Source organism: Salmo salar, chromosome ssa10 (genome assembly GCF_905237065.1).
Source record: "Salmo salar chromosome ssa10, Ssal_v3.1, whole genome shotgun sequence".
NCBI lineage: Eukaryota > Metazoa > Chordata > Actinopteri > Salmoniformes > Salmonidae > Salmo > Salmo salar.
Window position 1 is genome coordinate 58,582,680 of NC_059451.1, and position 25,528 is coordinate 58,608,207.

The window sequence follows — 25,528 nt, forward strand, 5'->3', positions numbered from 1 at the left end:
GTTTACCAGGTCTGTCTGTCTGTGGAAAATTACTGCCACTGTTTAAACAGAGCCCATCTGAAGAGAGCTATTAGACACCCAGGTTTTTTTTTACTGTTTTATAAACCCTAACCCTAACAATGTATTAATAGGTAACCTTCATTTATAGCTATAAATCATTGAATTCTGGATTATATATGTCTATTGCCCTGGTATGGATACAGATATTATTGAGTGTTGGTAGATATTTTGAAAATCATTGAATTCTGGATTATATATGCCTATTGCCCTGGTATGGATACAGATATTATTGAGTGTTGGTAGATATTTTGAAAATCATTGAATTCTGGATTATATATGCCTATTGCCCTGGTATGGATACAGATATTATTGAGTGTTGGTAGATATTTTGAAAATCATTGAATTCAGGATTATATATGCCTATTGCCCTGGTATGGATACAGATATTATTGAGTGTTGGTAGATATTTTGAAAATCATTGAATTCAGGATTATATATGCCTATTGCCCTGGTATGGATACAGATATTATTGAGTGTTGGTAGATATTTTGAAAAAAATAAAAAGAACAGACTTTATTTTTCCAGTTGATTTGTGATTGGTCCACATACACTCCCCCCCATTCATGTATTTGGACAGTGACGCTAAAAAACTTTTAATTTGGCTCTATACTCCAGCATTTTGGATTCGAGATCAAATGTTTTATATGAAGTTACATATCTGTTTTATCATTTAGAAATTAAAGAAATGTATGTATCTAGTCCCCCACCAGGATAGTCCCCCCAGGATAGTCCCCACCAGGATAGTCCCACCAGGATAGTCCCCCCAGGATAGTCCCCACCAGGATAGTCCCACCAGGATAGTCCCCCACCAGGATAGTCCCCTCCCCCAGGATAGTCCCACCAGGATAGTCCCCCCTCAGGATAGTCCCCCCAGGATAGTCCCCACCAGGATAGTCCCACCAGGATAGTCCCCCACCAGGATAGTCCCCCCCAGGATAGTCCCCCCAGGATAGTCCCCCAGGATAGTCCCCCCAGGATAGTCCCCCCAGGATAGTCCCACCAGGATAGTCCCCACCAGGATAGTCCCACCAGGATAGTCCCCCCAGGATAGTCCCACCAGGATAGTCCCACCAGGATAGTCCTCCCCCAGGATAGTCCCCCCAGGATAGTCCCACCAGGATAGGTCCCCCCAGGTTAGTCCCCACCAGGTTAGTCCCACCAGGATAGTCCCACCAGGATAGTCCCCCCCAGGAAGGTAGCCTAGTGGTTAAGAGTAGTGCATCATTAACCGAAGGATCGCTGGTTGAAATCCCTGAACTGGCAGTTAACCCCAAACAACAACTGCTCTCCAGATGCTGATGATGTCGATTAAGCTATATACAGGGAGTACTGGTACTCCCTGTATATAGCTCCACATTGATCTGGTACTGGTACTCCCTGTATATAGCTCCACATTGATCTGGTACTGGTACTCCCTGTATATAGCTCCACATTGATCTGGTACTCCCTGTATATAGCTCCACATTGACCTGGTACTGGTACTCCCTGTATATAGCTCCACATTGACCTGGTACTGGTACTCCCTGTATATAGCTCCACATTGATCTGGTACTGGTACTCCCTGTATATAGCTCCACATTGATCTGGTACTCCCTGTAAATAGCTCCACATTGATCTAGTACTTCCTGTATATAGCTCCACATTGATCTGGTACTTCCTGTATATAGCTCCACATTGATCTGGTACTCCCTGTATATAGCTCCACATTGATCTGGTACTGGTACCTCCTGTATATAGCTCCACATTGATCTGGTACTGGTACTCCCTGTATGTAGCTCCACATTGATCTGGTACTGGTACTTCCTGTATATAGCTCCACATTGATCTGGTACTTCCTGTATATAGCTCCACATTGACCTGGTACTGGTACTTCCTGAATATAGCTCCACATTGATCTGGTACTCCCTGTATATAGCTCCACATTGATCTGGTACTCCCTGTATATAGCTCCACATTGATCTGGTACTCCCTGTATATAGCTCCACATTGATCTGGTACTTCCTGTATAAAGCTCCACATTGATCTGGTACTTCCTGTATAAAGCTCCACATTGATCTGGTACTCCCTGTATATAGCTCCACATTGATCTGGTACTTCCTGTATATAGCTCCACATTGATCTGGTACTCCCTGTATATAGCTCCACATTGATCTGGTACTCCCTGTATATAGCTCCACATTGATCTGGTACTTCCTGTATATAGCTCCACATTGATCTGGTACTTCCTGTATAAAGCTCCACATTGATCTGGTACTTCCTGTATATAGCTCCACATTGATCTGGTACTTCCTGTATATAGCTCCACATTGATCTGGTACTTCCTGTATATTGCTCCACATTGATCTGGTACTTCCTGTATTTAACTCCATTCTTGTGTATTTTATTTTATTCTGTACTGTTTTTACTCTGCATTGTTGGGAAGGGCTTGTAAGCAAGCATTTCACAGTAAAGTCTAACCAGTTATTTCGGCGCATTTGACAAATAAAATTGAATTTGATTTGACTCTACAAACTTGTTGGATGCAATTGCTGTTTGTTTTGGCTGTGTTTCGGATTATTTTGAGGCTACAGATAAAATAAGTTATGATGAACTGCACAGGGTGGTGAAAGTGCACTGTGAGCTTGATGCTCCTTTTCAATAAATATCCAGGGTCTTATTCTGGTGACACGATGATCGATGCTGGGCTGCCGTTTGGCAAATTAAAATAACCTCGCTCTTTTGTCCATTATAATGTCATTATGTAGGCTTTGCCAACACTGTATCTGCCAGCTGTTGCCTAGAGCTCATGTGCCATTACCAAAGTGGGCACATTCGCTATATATCACAAACAAAAAATTGTGACAAAGTGCTTTCATTTCTAAACAGTAAAACAGATATATTTGAAGTTGGAAGTTTACATACACCTTAGCCAAATACATTTAAAGTCCGTTTTTCACAATTCTTGACATTTAAGCCTAGTAAAAATTCCCTGTCTTAGGTCAGTTAGGATCACCACTTTATTTTAAGAATGTGAAATGTCAGAATAATAGTAGAGAATTATTTGTCAGCTTTTATTTCTTTCATCACATTCCCAGTGGGTCAGAAGTTTACATCCACTCAATTAGTATTTGGTGGCATTGCCTTTAAATTGTTTAACTTGGGTCAAACGTTTCAGGTAGCCTTCCACAAGCTTCCCACAATAAGTTGGGTGAATTTGGCCCATTCCTCCTGACAGAGCTGGTGTAACTGAGTCAGGTTTGTATTCCTCCTTGCTCGCACATGCTTTTTCAGTTCTGCCCACAAATGTTCTATGGGATTGAGGTCAGGGCTTTGTGATGGCCACTCCAATACCTTGACTTTGTTGTCCTTAAGCCATTTTGCCACAACTTTGGAAGTATGCTTTGGGTCATTGTTCATTTGGAAGACCCATTTGCGACCAAGCTTTAACTTCCTGACTGATGTCTTGAGATGTTGCTTCAAAATATCCACATAATTTTCCTCCCTCATGATGCCATCTATTTTGTGAAGTGCACCAGTCCCTCCTGCAGCAAAGCACCCCCACAACATGATGCTGCCACCCCCGTGCTTCATGGTTGGGATGGTGTTCTTCGGCTTGCAAGCCTCAGCCTTTTTCCTCCAAACATAACGATGGTCATTATGGCCAATCAGTTCTATTTTTGTTTCATCAGACCAGAGGACATTTCTCCAAAAGTACAATCTTTGTCCCCATATGCAGTTGCAAACCGTAGTCTGGCTTTTTTATGGCGGTTTTGGAGCAGTGGCTTCTTCCTTGCTGAGCGGCCTTTCAGGTTATGTCGATATAGGACTCGTTTTACTGTGGATATAGATACTTTTGTGCCTGTTTCCTCCAGCATCTTCACAAGGTCACTTGCTGTTGTTCTGGGATTGAGTTGCACTTTTTGCTCCAAAGTACGTTCATCTCTAGGAGACAGAACGTGTCTCCTTCCTGAGCGGTATGACGGCTGTGTGGTCCCATGGTGTTTATACTTGCGTACTATTGTTTGTACAGATGAACGTGGTACCTTCAGGCATTTGGAAATTGCTCCCAAGGATGAACCAGACTTGTGGAGGTCCACCATCTTTTTTCTGAGGTCTTGGCTGATTTCTTTTGATTTTCCCATGTCAAGCAAAGAGGCACTGAGTTTGAAGGTAGGCCTTAAAATACATCCACAGGTACACCTCCAATTGACTCAAATGATGTCAATTAGCCTATCAGAAGCTTCTAAAGCGATGACATCATTTTCTGGAAATTTCCAAACTGTTTAAAGGCACAGTCAACTTAGTGTATGTAAACATCTGACCCACTGGAATTGTGATACAGTGAATTATAAGTGAACTAATCTGTCTGTAAACAATTGTTGGAAAAATGACTCGTGTCATGCACAAAGTAGATGGCCTAACCGACTTGCCAAAACTATAGTTTGTTAACAAGAAATGTGTGGAGTGGTTGAAAAACAAGTTTTATTGACTCCAACCTAAGTGTATGTAAACTTCCAACTGTATGTATAAAAATACCCTAAAATAAAATATGACATTTTGTACTGTCGCTTCAGATATATATACTGCTCAAAAAAATAAAGGGAACACTTAAACAACACATCCTAGATCTGAATGAAAGAAATAATCTTATGAAATACTTTTTTCTTTACATAGTTGAATGTGCTGACAACAAAATCACACAAAAATAATCCATGGAAATCCAATTTATCAACCCATGGAGGTCTGGATTTGGAGTCACAGTCAAAATTAAAGTGGAAAACCACACTACAGGCTGATCCAACTTTGATGTAATGTCCTTAAAACAAGTCAAAATGAGGCTCAGTAGTGTGTGTGCCCTCCACGTGCCTGTATGACCTCCCTACAACGCCTGGGCATGCTCCTGATGAGGTGGCGGATGGTCTCCTGAGGGATCTCCTCCCAGACCTGGACTAAAGCATCCACCAACTCCTGGACAGTCTGTGGTGCAACGTGGCGTTGGTGGATGGAGCGAGACATGATGTCCCAGATGTGCTCAATTGGATTCAGGTCTGGGGAACGGGCGGACCAGTCCATAGCATCAATTCCTTCCTCTTGCAGGAACTGCTGACACACTCCAGCCACATGAGGTCTAGCACTGTCTTGCATTAGGAGGAACCCAGGGCCAAACTCACCAGCATATGGTCTCACAAGGGGTCTGAGGATCTCATCTCGGTACCTAATGGCAGTCAGGCTACCTCTGGCGAGCACATGGAGGGCTGTGCGGCCCCACTAAGAAATGCCACCCCACACCATGACTGACCCACCGCCAAACCGGTCATGCTGGAGGATGTTGCAGGCAGCAGAACGTTCTCCACGGCGTCTCCAGACTCTGTCACGTCTGTCACGTGCTCAGTGTGAACCTGCTTTCATCTGTGAAGAGCACAGGGCGCCAGTGGCGAATTTGCCAATCTTGGTGTTCTCTTGCAAATGCCAAACGTCCTGCATGGTGTTGGGCTGTAAGCACAACCCCCACCTGTGGGCGTCGGGCCCTCATACCACCCTCATGGAGTCTGTTTCTGACCGTTTGAGCAGACACATGCACATTTGTGGCCTGCTGGAGGTCATTTTGCAGGGCTATGGCAGTGCTTCTCCTGCTCCTCCTTGCACAAAGGCGGAGTAAGCGGTCCTGCTGCTGGGTTGTTGCCCTCCTACGGCCTCCTCCACGTCTCCTGATGTACTGGCCTGTCTCCTGGTAGCGCCTCCATGCTCTGGACAGTACGCTGACAGACACAGCAAACCTTCTTGCCACAGCTCGCATTGATGTGCCATCCTGGATGAGCTGCACTACCTGAGCCACTTGTGTGGGTTGTAGACTCCGTCTCATGCTACCACTAGAGTGAAAGCACCGCCAGCATTCAAATGTGACCAAAACATCAGCCAGGAAGCATAGGAACTGAGAAGTGGTCTGTGGTCCCCACCTGCAGAACCACTCCTTTATTGGGGGTGTCTTGGTAATTGCCTATAATTTCCACCTGTTGTCTATTCCATTTGCACAACAGCATGTGAAATTTATTCTCAATCAGTGTTGCTTCCTAAGTGGACAGTTTGATTTCACAGAAGTGTGATTGACTTGGAGTTACATTGTGTTGTTTAAGTGTTCCCTTTATTTTTTGGAGCAGTGTATATATATATATATTTTATCTCAAATCCAAAATGCTGGAGTATAGAGCCAAATTGAAAAGTTTTAGCGTCACTGTCCAAATAAATACATAGTATGACCCAATTTATGCCCTCTCCACCTGGCAGTACTTCCTCTATAGCCCTATTTAATACCCTCTCCACCTGGCAGTACTTCCTCTATAGCCCTATTTAATACCCTCTCCACCTGGCAGTACTTCCTCTATAGCCCTATTTAATACCCTCTCCAGCTGGCAGTACTTCCTCTATAGCCCTATTTAATACCCTCTTTACCTGGCAGTACTTCCTCTATAGCCCTATTTAATACCCTCTCCACCTGGCAGTACTTCCTCTATAGCCCTATTTAATACCCTCTCCACCTGGCAGTACTTCCATACTAACCCAGTGTGTTGTCTATCATCCATACTAACCCAGTGTGTTGTCTACCATCCATACTAACCCAGTGTGTTGTCTACCATCCATACTAACCCAGTGTGTTGTCTACCTACAGGTCTATCATCCATACTAACCCAGTGTGTTGTCTACCTACAGGTCTATCATCCATACTAACCCAGTGTGTTGTCTACCTACAACATCCATACTAACCCAGTGTGTTGTCTACCTACAGGTCTATCATCCATACTAACCCAGTGTGTTGTCTACCTACAGGTCTATCATCCATACTAACCCAGTGTGTTGTCTACCTACAGGTCTATCATCCATACTAACCCAGTGTGTTGTCTACCTACAGGTCTATCATCCATACTAACCCAGTGTGTTGTCTACCTACAGGTCTATCATCCATACTAACCCAGTGTGTTGTCTACCTACAGGTCTATCCCACACCCCACGCTCTGAAAAGTTTGAGATCTCTTACAATATCAACGATGTGGAGACGTATCTGAAGTACACCACGAGCATCAAGGAGTTCCTGGAGATGTACGATGAGGAGAGGCAGACCGACCTGAGCAAGTACGAAGACTGTGGAGGCAAGTATAGACCTGTAGACACTAGTAGACACTAGTACAGACTAGTAGACACTAGTACAGACCTGTAGACACTAGTACAGACTAGTAGACACTAGTACAGACTAGTAGACACTAGTACAGACTAGTAGACACTAGTACAGACCTGTAGACACTAGTACAGACCTGTAGACACTAGTACATATCTGTAGACACTAGTACAGACCTGTAGACACTAGTACAGACTAGTAGACACTAGTACAGACCTGTAGACACTAGTACAGACCAGTAGACAATGGTAGACACTGGTACAGACTAGTAGACACTAGTAGACACTGGTACAGACTAGTAGAACACTAGTAGACACTAGTAGACACTAGTACAGACTAGTAGACACTAGTACAGACCTGTAGCTACTAGTACAGACTAGTAGACACTAGTACAGACTAGTAGACACTAGTACAGACTAGTAGACACTGGTACAGACTAGTAGACACTAGTAGACACTAGTACAGACTAGTAGACACTAGTAGACACTGGTACAGACTAGTAGACACTGTTACAGACTAGTAGACACTAGTACAGACTAGTAGACACTGGTACAGACTAGTAGACACTAGTACAGACTAGTAGACACTAGTACAGACTAGTAGACACTAGTAGACACTAGTACAGACTAGTAGACACTAGTAGAAACTAGTACAGACTAGTAGACACTAGTACAGACCTGTACAGACTAGTAGTCACTAATACAGACCTGTACAGACTAGTAGTCACTAATACAGACTAGTAGACACTAGTAGTCACTAGTAGACACTAGTACAGACTAGTAGACACTAGTAGACACTAGTACAGACTAGTAGGCACTAGTAGACACTGGTACAGACTAGTAGACACTGTTACAGACTAGTAGACACTAGTACAGACTAGTAGACACTGGTACAGACTAGTAGACACTAGTACAGACTAGTAGACACTAGTACAGACTAGTAGACACTAGTAGACACTAGTACAGACTAGTAGACACTAGTAGAAACTAGTACAGACTAGTAGACACTAGTACAGACCTGTACAGACTAGTAGTCACTAATACAGACCTGTACAGACTAGTAGTCACTAATACAGACTAGTAGACACTAGTAGTCACTAGTAGACACTAGTACAGACTAGTAGACACTAGTAGACACTAGTACAGACTAGTAGGCACTAGTAGACACTGGTACAGACTAGTAGACACAGGTACAGACCTGTAGACACTGGTACAGACTAGTAGAGACTAGTACAGACTAGTAGACACTAGTACAGACTAGTAGACACTAGTAGACACTGGTACAGACTAGTAGACACTAGTACAGACTAGTAGACACTAGTAGACACTAGTACAGACTAGTAGAAACTAGTACAGACTAGTAGACACTAGTACAGACCTGTAGACACTAGTACAGACCTGTAGACACTAGTACAGACCTGTAGACACTAGTACAGACCTGTAGACACTAGTACAGACTAGTAGACACTATTAGACACTAGTACAGACTAGTCAAAACTAGTACAGACTAGTAGACACTAGTACAGACCTGTAGACACTAGTACAGACCAGTAGACACTAGTACAGACTAGTAGACACTAGTACAGACTAGTAGACACTAGTACAGACCTGTAGACACTAGTAGACACTGGTTCAGACTAGTAGACACTAGTAGACACTGGTACAGACTAGTAGAACACTAGTAGACACTAGTAGACACTAGTACAGTAGACACTAGTACAGACTAGTAGACACTAGTACAGACTAGTAGACACTAGTACAGACCTGTAGACACTAGTAGACACTGGTTCAGACTAGTAGACACTAGTAGACACTGGTACAGACTAGTAGAACACTAGTAGACACTAGTAGACACTAGTACAGACTAGTAGACACTAGTACAGACCTGTAGACACTAGTACAGATTAGTAGACACTAGTACAGACTAGTAGACACTAGTACAGACTAGTAGACACTAGTACAGACTAGTAGACACTGGTACAGACTAGTAGACACTAGTACAGACTAGTAGACACTAGTAGACACTGGTACAGACTAGTAGACACTGGTACAGACTAGTAGACACTAGTAGACACTAGTACAGACTAGTAGACACTAGTAGAAACTAGTACAGACTAGTAGACACTGTAGACACTGGTACAGACTAGTAGACACTAGTACAGACTTGTAGACACTGGTACAGACTAGTAGACACTAGTACAGACTAGTAGACACTAGTAGACACTGGTACAGACTAGTAGACACTAGTACAGACCTGTACAGACTAGTAGTCACTAATACAGACTAGTAGACACTAGTAGTCACTAGTAGACACTAGTACAGACTAGTAGACACTAGTACAGACTAGTAGGCACTAGTAGACACTGGTACAGACTAGTAGACACTAGTACAGACCTGTAGACACTAGTAGACACTGGTACAGACTAGTAGAGACTAGTACAGACTAGTAGACACTAGTACAGACTATTAGACACTAGTAGACACTAGTAGACACTGGTACAGACTAGTAGACACTAGTAGACACTAGTAGACACTAATACAGACTAGTAGACACTAGTAGACACTGGTACAGACTAGTAGACACTAGTAGACACTAGTACAGAGTAGTAGACACTAGTAGACACTGGTACAGACTAGTAGACACTAGTACAGACTAGTAGATAGTAGTAGACACTAGTACAGACTAGTAGACACTAGTACAGACCTGTAGACACTAGTAGACACTAGTACAGACTAGTAGACACTAGTACAGACTAGTAGGCACTAGTACAGACTAGTAGACATTAGTAGACACTAGTACAGACTAGTAGACACTAGTACAGACTTGTAGACAGTACAGTAGACACTAGTACAGACTAGTAGACACTAGTACAGACCTGTAGACACTAGTAGACACTAGTACAGACTAGTAGAGACTAGTAGACACTAGTACAGACTAGTAGACATTAGTAGACACTAGTACAGACCTGTAGACACTAGTACAGACCTGTAGACACTAGTACACCAGTAGACACTAGTACAGACTAGTAGACACTAGTACAGACCTGTAGACACTAATAGACACTGGTACAGACTAGTAGACACTAGTAGACACTGGTACAGACTAGTAGAACACTAGTAGACACTAGTAGACACTAGTACAGGCTAGTAGACACCAGTTGACACTAGTACAGACTAGTCGACACTAGTAGACACTAGTACAGACTAGTAGACACTAGTACAGACTAGTAGACACTGGAACAGACTAGTAGACACTAGTAGACACTAGTAGACACTAGTAGACACTAGTACAGACTAGTAGACACTAGTAGACACTAGTACAGACACACTAGTAGAAACTAGTACAGTCTAGTAGACACTAGTACAGACCTAGTAGACACTAGTACAGACCTGTAGACACTAGTACAGACCTAGTAGACACTAGTACAGACTAGTAGACACTAGTACAGACTAGTAGACACTAGTAGACACTAGTACAGACTAGTAGAAACTAGTACAGACTAGTAGACACTAGTACAGACCTGTAGACACTAGTACAGACCAGTAGACACTAGTACAGACCTGTAGACACTAGTACAGACTAGTAGACACTAGTACAGACTAGTAGACACTAGTACAGACTAGTAGACACTAGTACAGACTAGTACAGACTAGTAGACACTAGTAGACACTGGTACAGACTAGTAGACACTAGTACAGCCTAGTAGACACTAGTACAGACCTGTAGACACTAGTAGACACTAGTACAGAGTAGTAGACACTAGTACAGACAGATTAGTAGACACTAGTACAGACTAGTAGACACTAGTACAGACCTGTAGACACTAGTAGACACTAGTAGACACTAGTACAGACTAGTAGACACTATTACAGACTAGTAGGCACTAGTAGACACTGGTACAGACTAGTAGACACTAGTACAGACCTGTAGACACTAGTAGACACTAGTACAGACTAGTAGACACTAGTACAGACCTGTAGACACTAATAGACACTGGTACAGACTAGTAGACACTAGTAGACACTGGTACAGACTAGTAGAACACTAGTAGACACTAGTACAGACTAGTAGACACTAGTAGACACTGGAACAGACTAGTAGACACTAGTAGACACTAGTACAGACCTGTACAGACTAGTAGACACTAGTACAGACTAGTAGACACTAGTAGACACTAGTACAGACTAGTAGACACTAGTAGACACTGGTACAGACTAGTAGACACTAGTACAGACTAGTAGACACTAGTACAGACCTGTAGACACTAGTAGACACTAGTACAGACTAGTAGACACTAGTACAGACTAGTAGATACTAGTAGACACTAGTACAGACTAGTAGACACTAGTACAGACCTGTAGACACTAGTAGACACTAGTACAGACTAGTAGACACTATTACAGACTAGTAGGCACTAGTAGACACTGGTACAGACTAGTAGACACTAGTACAGACCTGTAGACACTAGTACAGACTAGTAGACACTAGTACAGACCTGTAGACACTAGTACAGACTAGTAGACACTAGTACAGACTAGTAGACACTAGTACAGACCTGTAGACACTAGTACAGACCTGTAGACACTAGTACAGACCAGTAGACACTAGTACAGACTAGTAGACACTAGTACAGACCTGTAGACACTAATAGACACTGGTACAGACTAGTAGACACTAGTAGACACTGTACAGACTAGTAGACACTAGTACAGACTAGTAGACACTAGTACAGACCTGTAGACACTAGTACAGACCAGTAGACACTAGTACAGACTAGTAGACACTAGTACAGACCTGTAGACACTAATAGACACTGGTACAGACTAGTAGACACTAGTAGACACTGGTACAGACTAGTAGAACACTAGTAGACACTAGTACAGGCTAGTAGACACTAGTTGACACTAGTACAGACTAGTCGACACTAGTAGACACTAGTACAGACTAGTAGACACTGGAACAGACTAGTAGACACTAGTAGACACTAGTACAGACCTGTACAGACTAGTAGACACTAGTACAGACTTGTAGACACTAGTAGACACTAGTACAGACTAGTAGTCACTAGTAGACACTGGTACAGACTAGTAGACACTAGTACAGCCTAGTAGACACTAGTACAGACCTGTAGACACTAGTAGACACTAGTGCAGACTAGTAGACACTATTACAGACTAGTAGATATTAGTAGACACTAGTACAGACTAGTAGACACTAGTACAGACCTGTAGACACTAGTACAGACTAGTAGACACTAGTAGACACTGGTACAGACTAGTAGACACTAGTAGACACTAATACAGACTAGTAGACACTAGTAGACACTGGTACAGACTAGTAGACACTAGTAGACACTAGTACAGACTAGTAGACACTAGTAGACACTGGTACAGACTAGTAGACACTAGTAGACACTAGTACAGACTAGTAGACACTAGTACAGACTAGTAGACACTAGTACAGACTAGTAGATAGTAGTAGACACTAGTACAGACTAGTAGACACGAGTACAGACCTGTAGACACTAGTAGACACTAGTACAGACTAGTAGACACTAGTACAGACTAGTAGACACTAGTAGACACTAGTACAGACTAGTAGGCACTAGTAGACACTAGTACAGACTAGTAGACACTAGTACAGACTTGTAGACACTAGTAGACACTGGTACAGACTAGTAGACACTAGTACAGACTAGTAGACACTAGTACAGACCTGTAGACACTAGTACAGACCTGTAGACACTAGTACATACTAGTAGACACTAGTACAGACTAGTAGACACTAGTACAGACCTGTAGACACTAGTACAGACCTGTAGACACTAGTACAGACTAGTAGACACTAGTACAGACTAGTAGACACTAGTACAGACCTGTAGACACTAATAGACACTGGTACAGACTAGTAGACACTAGTAGACACTGGTACAGACTAGTAGAACACTAGTAGACACTAGTAGACACTAGTACAGGCTAGTAGACACTAGTTGACACTAGTACAGACTAGTCGACACTAGTAGACACTAGTACAGACTAGTAGACACTAGTACAGACCTGTACAGACTAGTAGTCACTAGTACAGACTTGTAGACACTAGTAGACACTAGTACAGACTAGTAGTCACTAGTAGACACTGGTACAGACTAGTAGACACTAGTACAGCCTAGTAGACACTAGTACAGACCTGTAGACACTAGTAGACACTAGTACAGACTAGTAGACACTAGTACAGACTAGTAGATATTAGTAGACACTAGTACAGACTAGTAGACACTAGTACAGACCTGTAGACACTAGTAGACACTAGTAGACACTAGTACAGATTAGTAGACACTAGTACAGACCTGTAGACACTAGTAGACACTAGTACAGACTAGTAGACACTAGTACAGACCTGTAGACACTAATAGACACTGGTACAGACTAGTAGATACTAGTAGACACTGGTACAGACTAGTAGAACACTAGTAGACACTAGTAGACACTAGTACAGGCTAGTAGACACCAGTTGACACTAGAACAGACTAGTAGACACTAGTAGACACTGGAACAGACTAGTAGACACTAGTAGACACTAGTACAGACCTGTACAGACTAGTAGTCACTAGTACAGACTAGTAGACACTAGTAGACACTAGTACAGACTAGTAGTCACTAGTAGACACTGGTACAGACTAGTAGACACTAGTACAGCCTAGTGGACACTAGTACAGACCTGTAGACACTAGTAGACACTAGTACAGACCTGTAGACACTAGTAGACACTAGTACAGACTAGTAGACACTATTACAGACTAGTAGGCACTAGTAGACACTGGTACAGACTAGTAGACACTAGTACAGACCTGTAGACACTAGTACAGACTAGTAGACACTAGTACAGACCTGTTGACACTAGTACAGACTAGTAGACACTAGTACAGACTAGTAGACACTAGTACAGACTAGTACAGACTAGTAGTCACTAGTAGACACTGGTACAGACTAGTAGACACTAGTACAGCCTAGTAGACACTAGTACAGACCTGTAGACACTAGTAGACACTAGTACAGAGTAGTAGACACTAGTACAGACTAGTAGACACTAGTACAGACTAGTAGATATTAGTAGACACTAGTACAGACTAGTAGACACTAGTACAGACCTGTAGACACTAGTAGACACTAGTAGACACTAGTACAGATTCGTAGACACTATTACAAACTAGTAGGCACTAGTAGACACTGGTACAGACTAGTAGACACTAGTACAGACCTGTAGACACTAGTAGACACTAGTACAGACTAGTAGACACTAGTACAGACCTGTAGACACTAATAGACACTGGTACAGACTAGTAGACACTAGTAGACACTGGTACAGACTAGTAGAACACTAGTAGACACTAGTAGACACTAGTAAAGGCTAGTAGACACCAGTTGACACTAGTACAGACTAGTCGACACTAGTAGACACTAGTACAGACTAGTAGACACTAGTAGACACTGGAACAGACTAGTAGACACTAGTACAGACCTGTACAGACTAGTAGTCAGTAGTACAGACTAGTAGACACTAGTAGACACTAGTACAGACTAGTAGTCACTAGTAGACACTGGTACAGACTAGTAGACACTAGTACAGCCTAGTAGACACTAGTACAGACCTGTAGACACTAGTAGACACTAGTACAGACTAGTAGACACTAGTACAGACTAGTAGATACTAGTAGACACTAGTACAGACTAGTAGACACTAGTACAGACCTGTAGACACTAGTAGACACTAGTAGACACTAGTACAGACTAGTAGACACTATTACAGACTAGTAGGCACTAGTAGACACTGGTACAGACTAGTAGACACTAGTACAGACCTGTAGACACTAGTACAGACTAGTAGACACTAGTACAGACCTGTTGACACTAGTACAGACTAGTAGACACTAGTACAGACTAGTAGACACTAGTACAGACCTGTAGACACTAGTACAGACCTGTAGACACTAGTACAGACCAGTAGACACTAGTACAGACTAGTAGACACTAGTACAGACCTGTAGACACTAATAGACACTGGTACAGACTAGTAGACACTAGTAGACACTGTACAGACTAGTAGACACTAGTACAGAATAGTAGACACTAGTACAGACCTGTAGACACTAGTACAGACCTGTAGACACTAGTACAGACCAGTAGACACTAGTACAGACTAGTAGACACTAGTACAGACCTGTAGACACTAATAGACACTGGTACAGACTAGTAGACACTAGTAGACACTGGTACAGACTAGTAGAACACTAGTAGACACTAGTAGACACTAGTACAGGCTAGTAGACACTAGTTGACACTAGTACAGACTAGTCGACACTAGTAGACACTAGTACAGACTAGTAGACACTGGAACAGACTAGTAGACACTAGTAGACACTAGTACAGACCTGTACAGACTAGTAGTCACTAGTACAGACTTGTAGACACTAGTAGACACTAGTACAGACTAGTAGTCACTAGTAGACACTGGTACAGACTAGTAGACACTAGTACAGCCTAGTAGACACTAGTACAGACCTGTAGACACTAGTGCAGACTAGTAGACACTATTACAGACTAGTAGATATTAGTAGACACTAGTACAGACTAGTAGACACTAGTACAGACCTGTAGACACTAGTAGACACTAGTACAGACTAGTAGACACTATTACAGACTAGTAGGCACTAGTAGACACTGGTACAGACTAGTAGACACTAGTACAGACCTGTAGACACTAGTAGACACTAGTACAGACTAGTAGACACTAGTACAGACCTGTAGACACTAATAGACACTGGTACAGACTAGTAGACACTAGTACAGCCTAGTAGACACTAGTACAGACCTGTAGACACTAGTAGACACTAGTACAGACTAGTAGACACTAGTACAGACTAGTAGATACTAGTAGACACTAGTACAGACTAGTAGACACTAGTACAGACCTGTAGACACTAGTAGACACTAGTAGACACTAGTACAGACTAGTAGACACTAGTACAGACTAGTAGGCACTAGTAGACACTAGTACAGACTAGTAGACACTAGACAGATGTAGACACTAGTACAGACTAGTAGACACTAGTACAGACCTGCACTAGTACAGACTAGTAGACACTAGTACAGACTAGTAGACACTAGTACAGACTAGTAGACACTAGTACAGACCTGTAGACACTAGTACAGACCTGTAGACACTAGTACAGACCTGTAGACACTAGTACAGACCAGTAGACACTAGTACAGACTAGTAGACACTAGTACAGACCTGTAGACACTAATAGACACTGGTACAGACTAGTAGACACTAGTAGACACTGTACAGACTAGTAGACACTAGTACAGAATAGTAGACACTAGTACAGACCTGTAGACACTAGTACAGACCTGTAGACACTAGTACAGACCAGTAGACACTAGTACAGACTAGTAGACACTAGTACAGACCTGTAGACACTAATAGACACTGGTACAGACTAGTAGACACTAGTAGACACTGGTACAGACTAGTAGAACACTAGTAGACACTAGTAGACACTAGTACAGGCTAGTAGACACTAGTTGACACTAGTACAGACTAGTCGACACTAGTAGACACTAGTACAGACTAGTAGACACTGGAACAGACTAGTAGACACTAGTAGACACTAGTACAGACCTGTACAGACTAGTAGTCACTAGTACAGACTTGTAGACACTAGTAGACACTAGTACAGACTAGTAGTCACTAGTAGACACTGGTACAGACTAGTAGACACTAGTACAGCCTAGTAGACACTAGTACAGACCTGTAGACACTAGTAGACACTAGTGCAGACTAGTAGACACTATTACAGACTAGTAGATATTAGTAGACACTAGTACAGACTAGTAGACACTAGTACAGACCTGTAGACACTAGTAGACACTAGTAGACACTAGTACAGACTAGTAGACACTATTACAGACTAGTAGGCACTAGTAGACACTGGTACAGACTAGTAGACACTAGTACAGACCTGTAGACACTAGTAGACACTAGTACAGACTAGTAGACACTAATAGACACTGGTACAGACTAGTAGACACTAGTAGACACTGGTACAGACTAGTAGAACACTAGTAGACACTAGTAGACACTAGTACAGGCTAGTAGACACAGTAGACACTAGGTAGACACTAGTACAGACCTGTACAGACTAGTAGTCACTAGTACAGACTAGTAGACACTAGTAGACACTAGTACAGACTAGTAGTCACTAGTAGACACTGGTACAGACTAGTAGACACTAGTACAGACTAGTAGACACTAGTAGACACTAGTACAGACTAGTAGAAACTAGTACAGACTAGTAGACACTAGTACAGACCTGTAGACACTAGTACAGACCTGTAGACACTAGTACAGACCTGTAGACACTAGTACAGACATGTAGACACTAGTACAGACCTGTAGACACTAGTACAGACTAGTAGACACTAGTACAGACTAGTAGACACTATTAGACACTAGTACAGACTAGTCGAAACTAGTACAGACTAGTAGACACTAGTACAGACTAGTAGACACTAGTACAGACTAGTAGACACTAGTACAGACTAGTAGACACTAGTACAGACCTGTAGACACTAGTAGACACTGGTTCAGACTAGTAGACACTAGTAGACGCTGGTACAGACTAGTAGAACACTAGTAGACACTAGTAGACACTAGTACAGACTAGTAGACACTAGTACAGACCTGTAGACACTAGTACAGATTAGTAGACACTAGTACAGACTAGTAGACACTAGTACAGACTAGTAGTCACTAGTAGACACTGGTACAGACTGGTAGACACTAATACAGCCTAGTAGACACTAGTACAGACCTGTAGACACTAGTACAGACTAGTAGACACTAGTACAGACTAGTAGATACTAGTAGACACTAGTACAGACTAGTAGACACTAGTACAGACCTGTAGACATTAGTAGACACTAGTAGACACTAGTACAGACTAGTAGACACTATTACAGACTAGTAGGCACTAGTAGACACTGGTACAGACTAGTAGACACTAGTACAGACCTGTAGACACTAGTAGACACTAGTACAGACTAGTAGACACTAGTACAGACCTGTAGACACTAATAGACACTGGTACAGACTAGTAGACACTAGTAGACACTGGTACAGACTAGTAGAACACTAGTAGACACTAGTAGACACTAGTACAGGCTAGTAGACACCAGTTGACACTAGTACAGACTAGTCGACACTAGTAGACACTAGTACAGACTAGTAGACACTAGTAGACACTAGTACAGACTAGTAGACACTAGTAGACACTGGAACAGACTAGTAGACACTAGTAGACACTAGTACAGACCTGTACAGACTAGTAGTCACTAGTACAGACTAGTAGACACTAGTAGACACTAGTACAGACTAGTAGTCACTAGTATACACTGGTACAGACTAGTAGACACTAGTACAGCCTAGTAGACACTAGTACAGACCTGTAGACACTAGTAGACACTAGTACAGACTAGTAGACACTAGTACAGACTAGTAGATACTAGTAGACACTAGTACAGACTAGTAGACACTAGTACAGACCTGTAGACACTAGTAGACACTAGTACAGACTAGTAGACACTATTACAGACTAGTAGGCACTAGTAGACACTGGTACAGACTAGTAGACACTAGTACAGACCTGTAGACACTAGTACAGACTAGTAGACACTAGTACAGACCTTTTGACACTAGTACAGACTAGTAGACACTAGTACAGACTAGTAGACACTAGTGGACACTAGTACAGACTAGTAGACACTAGTACAGACTAGTAGACACTAGTAGACTCTAATACAGACTAGTAGACACTAGTACAGACCAGTAAAAACTAGTAGACACTAGTACAGACTAGTAGACACTAGTACAGACCTGTAGACACTAGTACAGACTAGTAGACACTAGTATACACTAGTACAGACCTGTAGACACTAGTACAGACTAGTAGAAAATAGTACAGACTAATAGAAAATAGTAGACACTAGTACAGACTAGTAGACACTATCCATATCTAGTCCCAAATGGCACTATATTCCCTTTATAGTGCACTACTTTTATTTATGTAACCTTTATTTAACTAAGCAAGTCAGTTAAGAACAAATTATTGTTTTACTATGACGGCCTACCCCGGCCAAACCGTCCCCTAACCCGGACGGCGCTGGGCCAATTATGCACCGCCCTATGGGACTCCCGATCACGGCCGGCAGTGATACAGCACGGGATCGAACCAGGGTCTGTAGTGACACATCTAGCACTGAGATGCGGTGACTTAGATTGCTGAGCCACTCTAGAGCCTTTTTGACCAGGGCACTAAATAGGGAATAGGTTCCCATCTGGGATGCAGGTCTGGAATAGTAGTGAATGAATATGCATGGCTTAATCAATATGCAATATAATGTCAGATTGATCATTGGCTGATTGATTGAATTTATGTTGGGTGTTTAATATTGTTAAACATGATTGTTTAACGTCTGGTACATTGACGTGGGGTTATTTTAAACTGGTGTTGTTGTCGTGTAGGTTACTTTATGAAGACACAAACTACTTCTGTAGGCTTTTACAGAACACACACGCTGGCTTAAACATTTTTAGGTACCCTGTTAGGGTTTAGTTATGCTGTGTGTGGTGTATTAATGTACCCTGTTAGGGTTTAGTTATGCTGTGTGTGGTGTATTAATATACCCTGTTAGGGATTAGTTATGTATTAATGTACCCTGTTAGAGTTTAGTTATGTATTAATGTACCCTGTTAGGGTTTAGTTATGTATTAATGTACCCTGTTAGGGTTTAGTTATGCTGTGTCTGGTCTATATTGTCTGCTCTAATAGGTGTCTCTTTGTGCTTGTAGAATTACCTGCATCGTACAAGGACCGTGGTGAGCTGGAGAGTGACGCTGGAGCGAGGAAGGCCTGCAGGTTCAAGCGTACCTGGCTGGGACCCTGTTCTGGTCTGGATGGTCATGATGAAAACTTCGGCTTCAAGGATGGGAAACCCTGCCTGATCGCCAAGCTCAACAGGATCATCAACTTCAGACCAAGGGTATGTCATCTAGTTTTATAGCATTGATTAGCTAACTCTCTAAATTGATTTATTTATTTTAGGTTTCTTAAACTACAATTCAGGTTTTTGTTGCAATGTATACCCAACTATCCTGTGATCTTAAGGTGTCTTATGTGCCAGAACATAGTCTGTTTTCAAGACCGTTCAGCAGTGGGGGTTCTAGCTTGTACGGCTCCCTGACAAAAAAAAGAAAAGCACTATTCTGCACTAACTGTCATTTATATTCAGACATTTGGAACAACACAAATAAATAATCATAACATTTAAAACTAGATACACTACCGGTCAACCGTTTTAGAACAACTACTCATTCCAGGGTTTTTCTTATATTTTTTTTACTATTTTCTACATTGTAGAATAATAATGAAGACATTACAACTACGAAATAACACATATGGAATCATTTAGTAATCAAAAAGGTGTTAGACGAATCAAAATATATTTTATATTTGAGATTCTTCAAAGTAGCCACCCTTTGCCTTGATGACTGCTTTGCACACTCTTGGTATTCTCTCAACCAGCTTTATAAGGTAGTCACCTGGAATGCATTTCAATTAACAGGTATGCCTTGTTAAAAGTTCATTTGTGGAATTTATTTCCTTCTTAATGCGTTTGAGCCAATCAGTTGTGTTGTGACAAGGTAGGGGTGGTATACAGAAGATAGCCCTATTTGGTAAAAGACCAAGTCCATATTATGGCAAGAACAGCTCAAATAAGCAAAGAGAAACGACAGTCCATCAGTTTCTTCAAGTGCAGTCGCAATTACTATCAAGCGCTATGATGAAACTGGCTCTCATGAGGGCCGCCACAGGAAAGGAACACCCAGAGTTCCCTCTGCTGCAGAGGATAAGTTCATTAGAGTTACCAGAGTTACCAGCCCAAATAAATGCTTCACAGAGTTCAAGTAACAGACACATCTCAACATCAACTGTTCAGAGGAGACTGCGTGAATCAGGCCTTCATGGTCGAATTGCTGCAAAGAAACCACTACTAAAGGACACCAATAAGAAGAAGAGACTTGCTTGGGCCAAGAAACACGAGAAATGGACATTAAACCAGTGGAAATTTGTCCTTTGGTCTGTTGAGTCCAAATTAGCGATTTTTGGTTCCAACCGCCGTGTCTTTGTGAGACACGGTGTGGGTGAACGGATGATCTCCGCATGTGTAGTTCCCACCGTAAAGCATGGAGGAGGAGGTGTTATTGTGTGGGGGTGCTTTGCTGGTGACACTGTCTGTGATTTATTAAGAATTCAAGGCACACTTAACCAGCATGGCTACCACAGCATTCTGCAGCGATATGCCATCCCATCTGGTTTGGGCTTAGTGGGACTATCATTTGTTTTCCATAGGACAATGACCCAACACACCTCCAGGCTGTGTAAGGGATATTTTACCAAGAAGGAGAGTGATGGAGTGCTGCATCAGATGACCTGGCCTCCACAATCCCCCAACCTCAACCAAATTGAGATGGTTTGGGATGAGTCAGACCGCAGAGTGAAGGAAAAGCAGCCAACAAGGGCTCAGCATATGTGGGAACTCCTTCAAGACTGTTGGAAAAGTATTCCAGGTGAAGCTAGTTGAGAGAAGGTGTCATCAAGGCAAAGGGTGGCTATTTGAAGGATCTCGAATATAAAATATATTTTGATTTGTTTAAGACTTTTTTGGTTACAACATGATTCCATGTGTGTTATTTCATAGTTTGGATGTCTTCACTATTATTCTACAATTTAGAAAATAGAAAAAAAATTAAGAAAAACCCTTGAATGTGTAGATGTTCTAAAACTTTTGACCAGTAGGGCAAATATAAAAATATATACAAAAATAAGACTCATAAATATCAAAAAGAAGTAACAAAGACAAATAGAAACAAATTGTAGTATATAAATACAAATAAAAAAGTGAATATAATTATTACACTATTATAACAAAAAACACACAAATAAAACAAAATTGCACAAATCCTAAATCACACAAATACACAAATAGAATAACACACTTATAAAGAAGAAAACCTGATTATTACACTATTGCACTTTCAAATAAGAAACACACAAACTAAATGACACAACTGCCATCTAAACCCTGACCTTTCTTACCTTCCTTGATGCCTAGTCATCAATTACATCTTCATAAGAAATCTGCCCAGCAATTGCATGGTTAATACTAATGACAGCAAGGCCACTAAGGTGTTCCTGTGACATGGTGGACCTCAGGTAGGATTTGATAAGTTCCTCTCTGCTTTAGCTACAGGTCACTGGAAGAGTAACACAAATTCTGTGGGCAGTCTACAAATTTGGATACATTTCTGAGAGCTCCCTTTCATGTCTTAATATCAGCAGGGTCATGGTCCTCGATGGCAAGTCAGGGAAGTTTACATTTACATTTTAGTCATTTAGCAGACGCTCTTATCCAGAGCGACTTACAGTAGTGAATGCATACATTTCATACATTTTTTTTCTTCCGTACTGGTCCCCCGTGGGAATCGAACCCACAACCCTGGCGTTGCGAACACCATGCTCTACCAACTGAGCCACACGGGAGTTCTTCAGTTCCTGTGCAAGCTCTCTGCCATCCAAGTCTGAGTGTTCTTTATAGTGCAGTATCATAGTAAGGGCCTCACATTGTTCTGTCAGCTCCTCATTTGAGAGACTTTGGAAGGTTGACAGCACTCCAAACTTCTCTCCCGCCTTTTCCAATGTGGAAAATCTTTCCTGAAGGGCTGAGGTTGCAGCGTCAACAACAACATTGACAAATGTTCACCTCCAGCTTCTTCAGGGCATCACTCAAAGGCTCATAAAAATGATTTGTATGAAAAGTGCCGCTTTATGGACCTCAGCCTTTTTTGTTATAGAACAGCCTCTACATTCATACCCTCGCAAATATCCTTGGCTGACGTTTGTGCAGTCATAAAGCCTGTTGCCCTGTAGTTGCTGAGACCTCTCTCTGTCTTTCTGAAAAGACTGACTGCAACATCTACATGCATACTGGGAGACGGCATCAGCTTGCTCACATGTTGGATCTGGCTCCAGATGTCATTCCACACCACTGTACAGATGCTGAAGCGGTATGATCCCACCTCCTCTGACAAGGACTGGGCCTCAGTCTATATCACAGGGTCTTTGGTTTGATCCCTCACCTCAATCAGTGCCTCTCTCACCGCTGCTGCCTGATACCTCAGTGTCTCAACACTCTTAACTTTACTCTCCCACCTTGTCTCAGTCCACATCTTCAAAGTGATGTCCACATGTTTTTTTTTCAGGATGTCCCATCGCTGTGTGGAGGCTGAGAACAAGGTGTACAGTTTGTTGTAAGATGCCAAAGTAACCTGTGGCGTCGACAGAACTTTTAGCAGCATCAGCCACAACCAGGTTCAATGTGTGATCCCAACATGGCACCAATAGAGCTCTTGGATTCATTTCCAGGAGTCTGGCTTGGACATCTTTGTTTTTCCCTCTCATGTTGGCCCCATTATCATAACACTGTCCTCTGCAGTCCTCAAAAGGAATTTCTAGCTCCTCTAATCTTTTGAGAATCAGGGATGCCAAATGTTTGCCCGTGGACTCCTCTGCCTCCAAAAACCCCATAAAATATTCCTTTATGTACGGCTCCTCCTTCAGTGAAACAATTCTGTTTCACAACTGACAACTGTTCAGTGTGGCTGACATCTGAGGTGCAATCTAGAACGATAGAGAAGAATTTTACCAGCTCGATGTCACTCACCGTTATTGAAAGGACCTTGCTGCTCAACAAATCAATGAGTTCATTCTGTATTTGGTGGCCAAGTTAGCTGATGGTTTGACTCGAGGTCCCTTTTTTGGACACGGTTAAGGTGCTCTTTCATGACTGGATCAAATTGTGCCATCAGTTTCAACCTCTCAGAGGAAATGTCCATTTGATGGAGAGGACAGTGTTCCCGTGTGTCCCCTTAGTGCCAGATTTCTAATAGCCAGAGACTACACAATAGCAGCCAGACGTACAGTATCAACACCTCTCTCCATCTTGTCCTCTCAGCCTCCATAAGTGCAATCTCATGCTTATCAATTGTTTCCCCTTTTTTTATCCTCATTGCCAGTTCTTTCCATGTTTTCATGTAGTTCTGGTGTTCTGGACTGCTGTTGTGTGAAGTCAGCAAAGAACTTGCATGTTTACAAGTCTGTCAGTCTTGATGTTTGCTAAATTTGATTTCTTCTTAGAAAAGAGTTTGCAGTAGAAGCAGAAGAGGCTGGTGTTTCTTTCAGAATACACCTCCAGGGATTATTTTCACCACACACCAAGTTCTTCCTGAAATACTGGCGGTGACATCTTCTTTCATCACTCTCATTCCTTGGGGAAAACAAAGTCAGGTGGTACCTCACTTGGTCCTCTGCAAAACTAGTTGTGTCCGAATTCTGTCAGTCAGAACTGAAGGCCAGTCAGCAGGGTCTGTAGACAGGATCTGTAGACAGGATCTGTAGACAGGGTCTGTAGACAGGGTCTGTAGACAGGGTCTGTAGACAGGGTCTGTAGACAGGGTCTGTAGACAGGGTCTGTAGACAGGGTCTGTAGACAGTGGTTCATCCTCAGCAGCAGGATTTGGTGGGGATGCGGCTACAGGTATTTCTAATGGAGAGCACATGGGCCTTAGTTTACACACGTTATTCACAGCATTTATAGTGGTGGAACATCCCACATACATACACAGTAATAATACAATCATCATTGTTACCGACAATATGCAAACTTAAAACTTTGCAAAAGGGAAATTATTTATTTTGTTTATGTTATGCAGGGATGCACACATAAACACATGCGCGTGTACCCACACACACACACACACACATAAACACATGTGCGTGTACCCACACACACACACACATAAACACATGCGCGTGTACCCACACACACACACATAAACACATGTGTGTGTACCCACACACACACAAACACACACACATAAACACATGTGCGTGTACCCCCACACACACACACACACACATAAACACATGTGCGTGTACTCACACACACACACATAAACACATGCGCGTGTACCCACACACACACACACACACATAAACACATGTGCGTGTACCCACACACACAGACACACACACACACACATAAACACATGCGCGTGTACCCACACACACACACACACACACATAAACACATGTGCGTGTACCCACACACACAGACACACACACACACACATAAACACATG

The 25,528-nt window shown here is 42.3% G+C and overlaps 1 protein-coding gene and 1 non-coding gene across 2 annotated transcripts in view; one reads left to right on the forward strand and one right to left on the reverse strand.

The window, feature by feature from the left end:
* The window catches only part of LOC106560620 (sodium/potassium-transporting ATPase subunit beta-233), a 51,201-nt gene that overhangs the window by 11,389 nt on the left and 14,284 nt on the right, over positions 1-25,528 (forward strand). Inside the window, exons 3-4 of the mRNA XM_014123673.2 lie at positions 7,029-7,184; positions 20,120-20,310. Of these exons, the coding sequence (XP_013979148.1) occupies positions 7,029-7,184; positions 20,120-20,310 (347 nt within the window). The remainder of the gene's footprint in view (positions 1-7,028; positions 7,185-20,119; positions 20,311-25,528) is intronic.
* Positions 22,789-22,871, reverse strand: trnaa-cgc (transfer RNA alanine (anticodon CGC)). The gene has a single exon. It is a non-coding gene; the product is annotated as a tRNA-Ala (tRNA).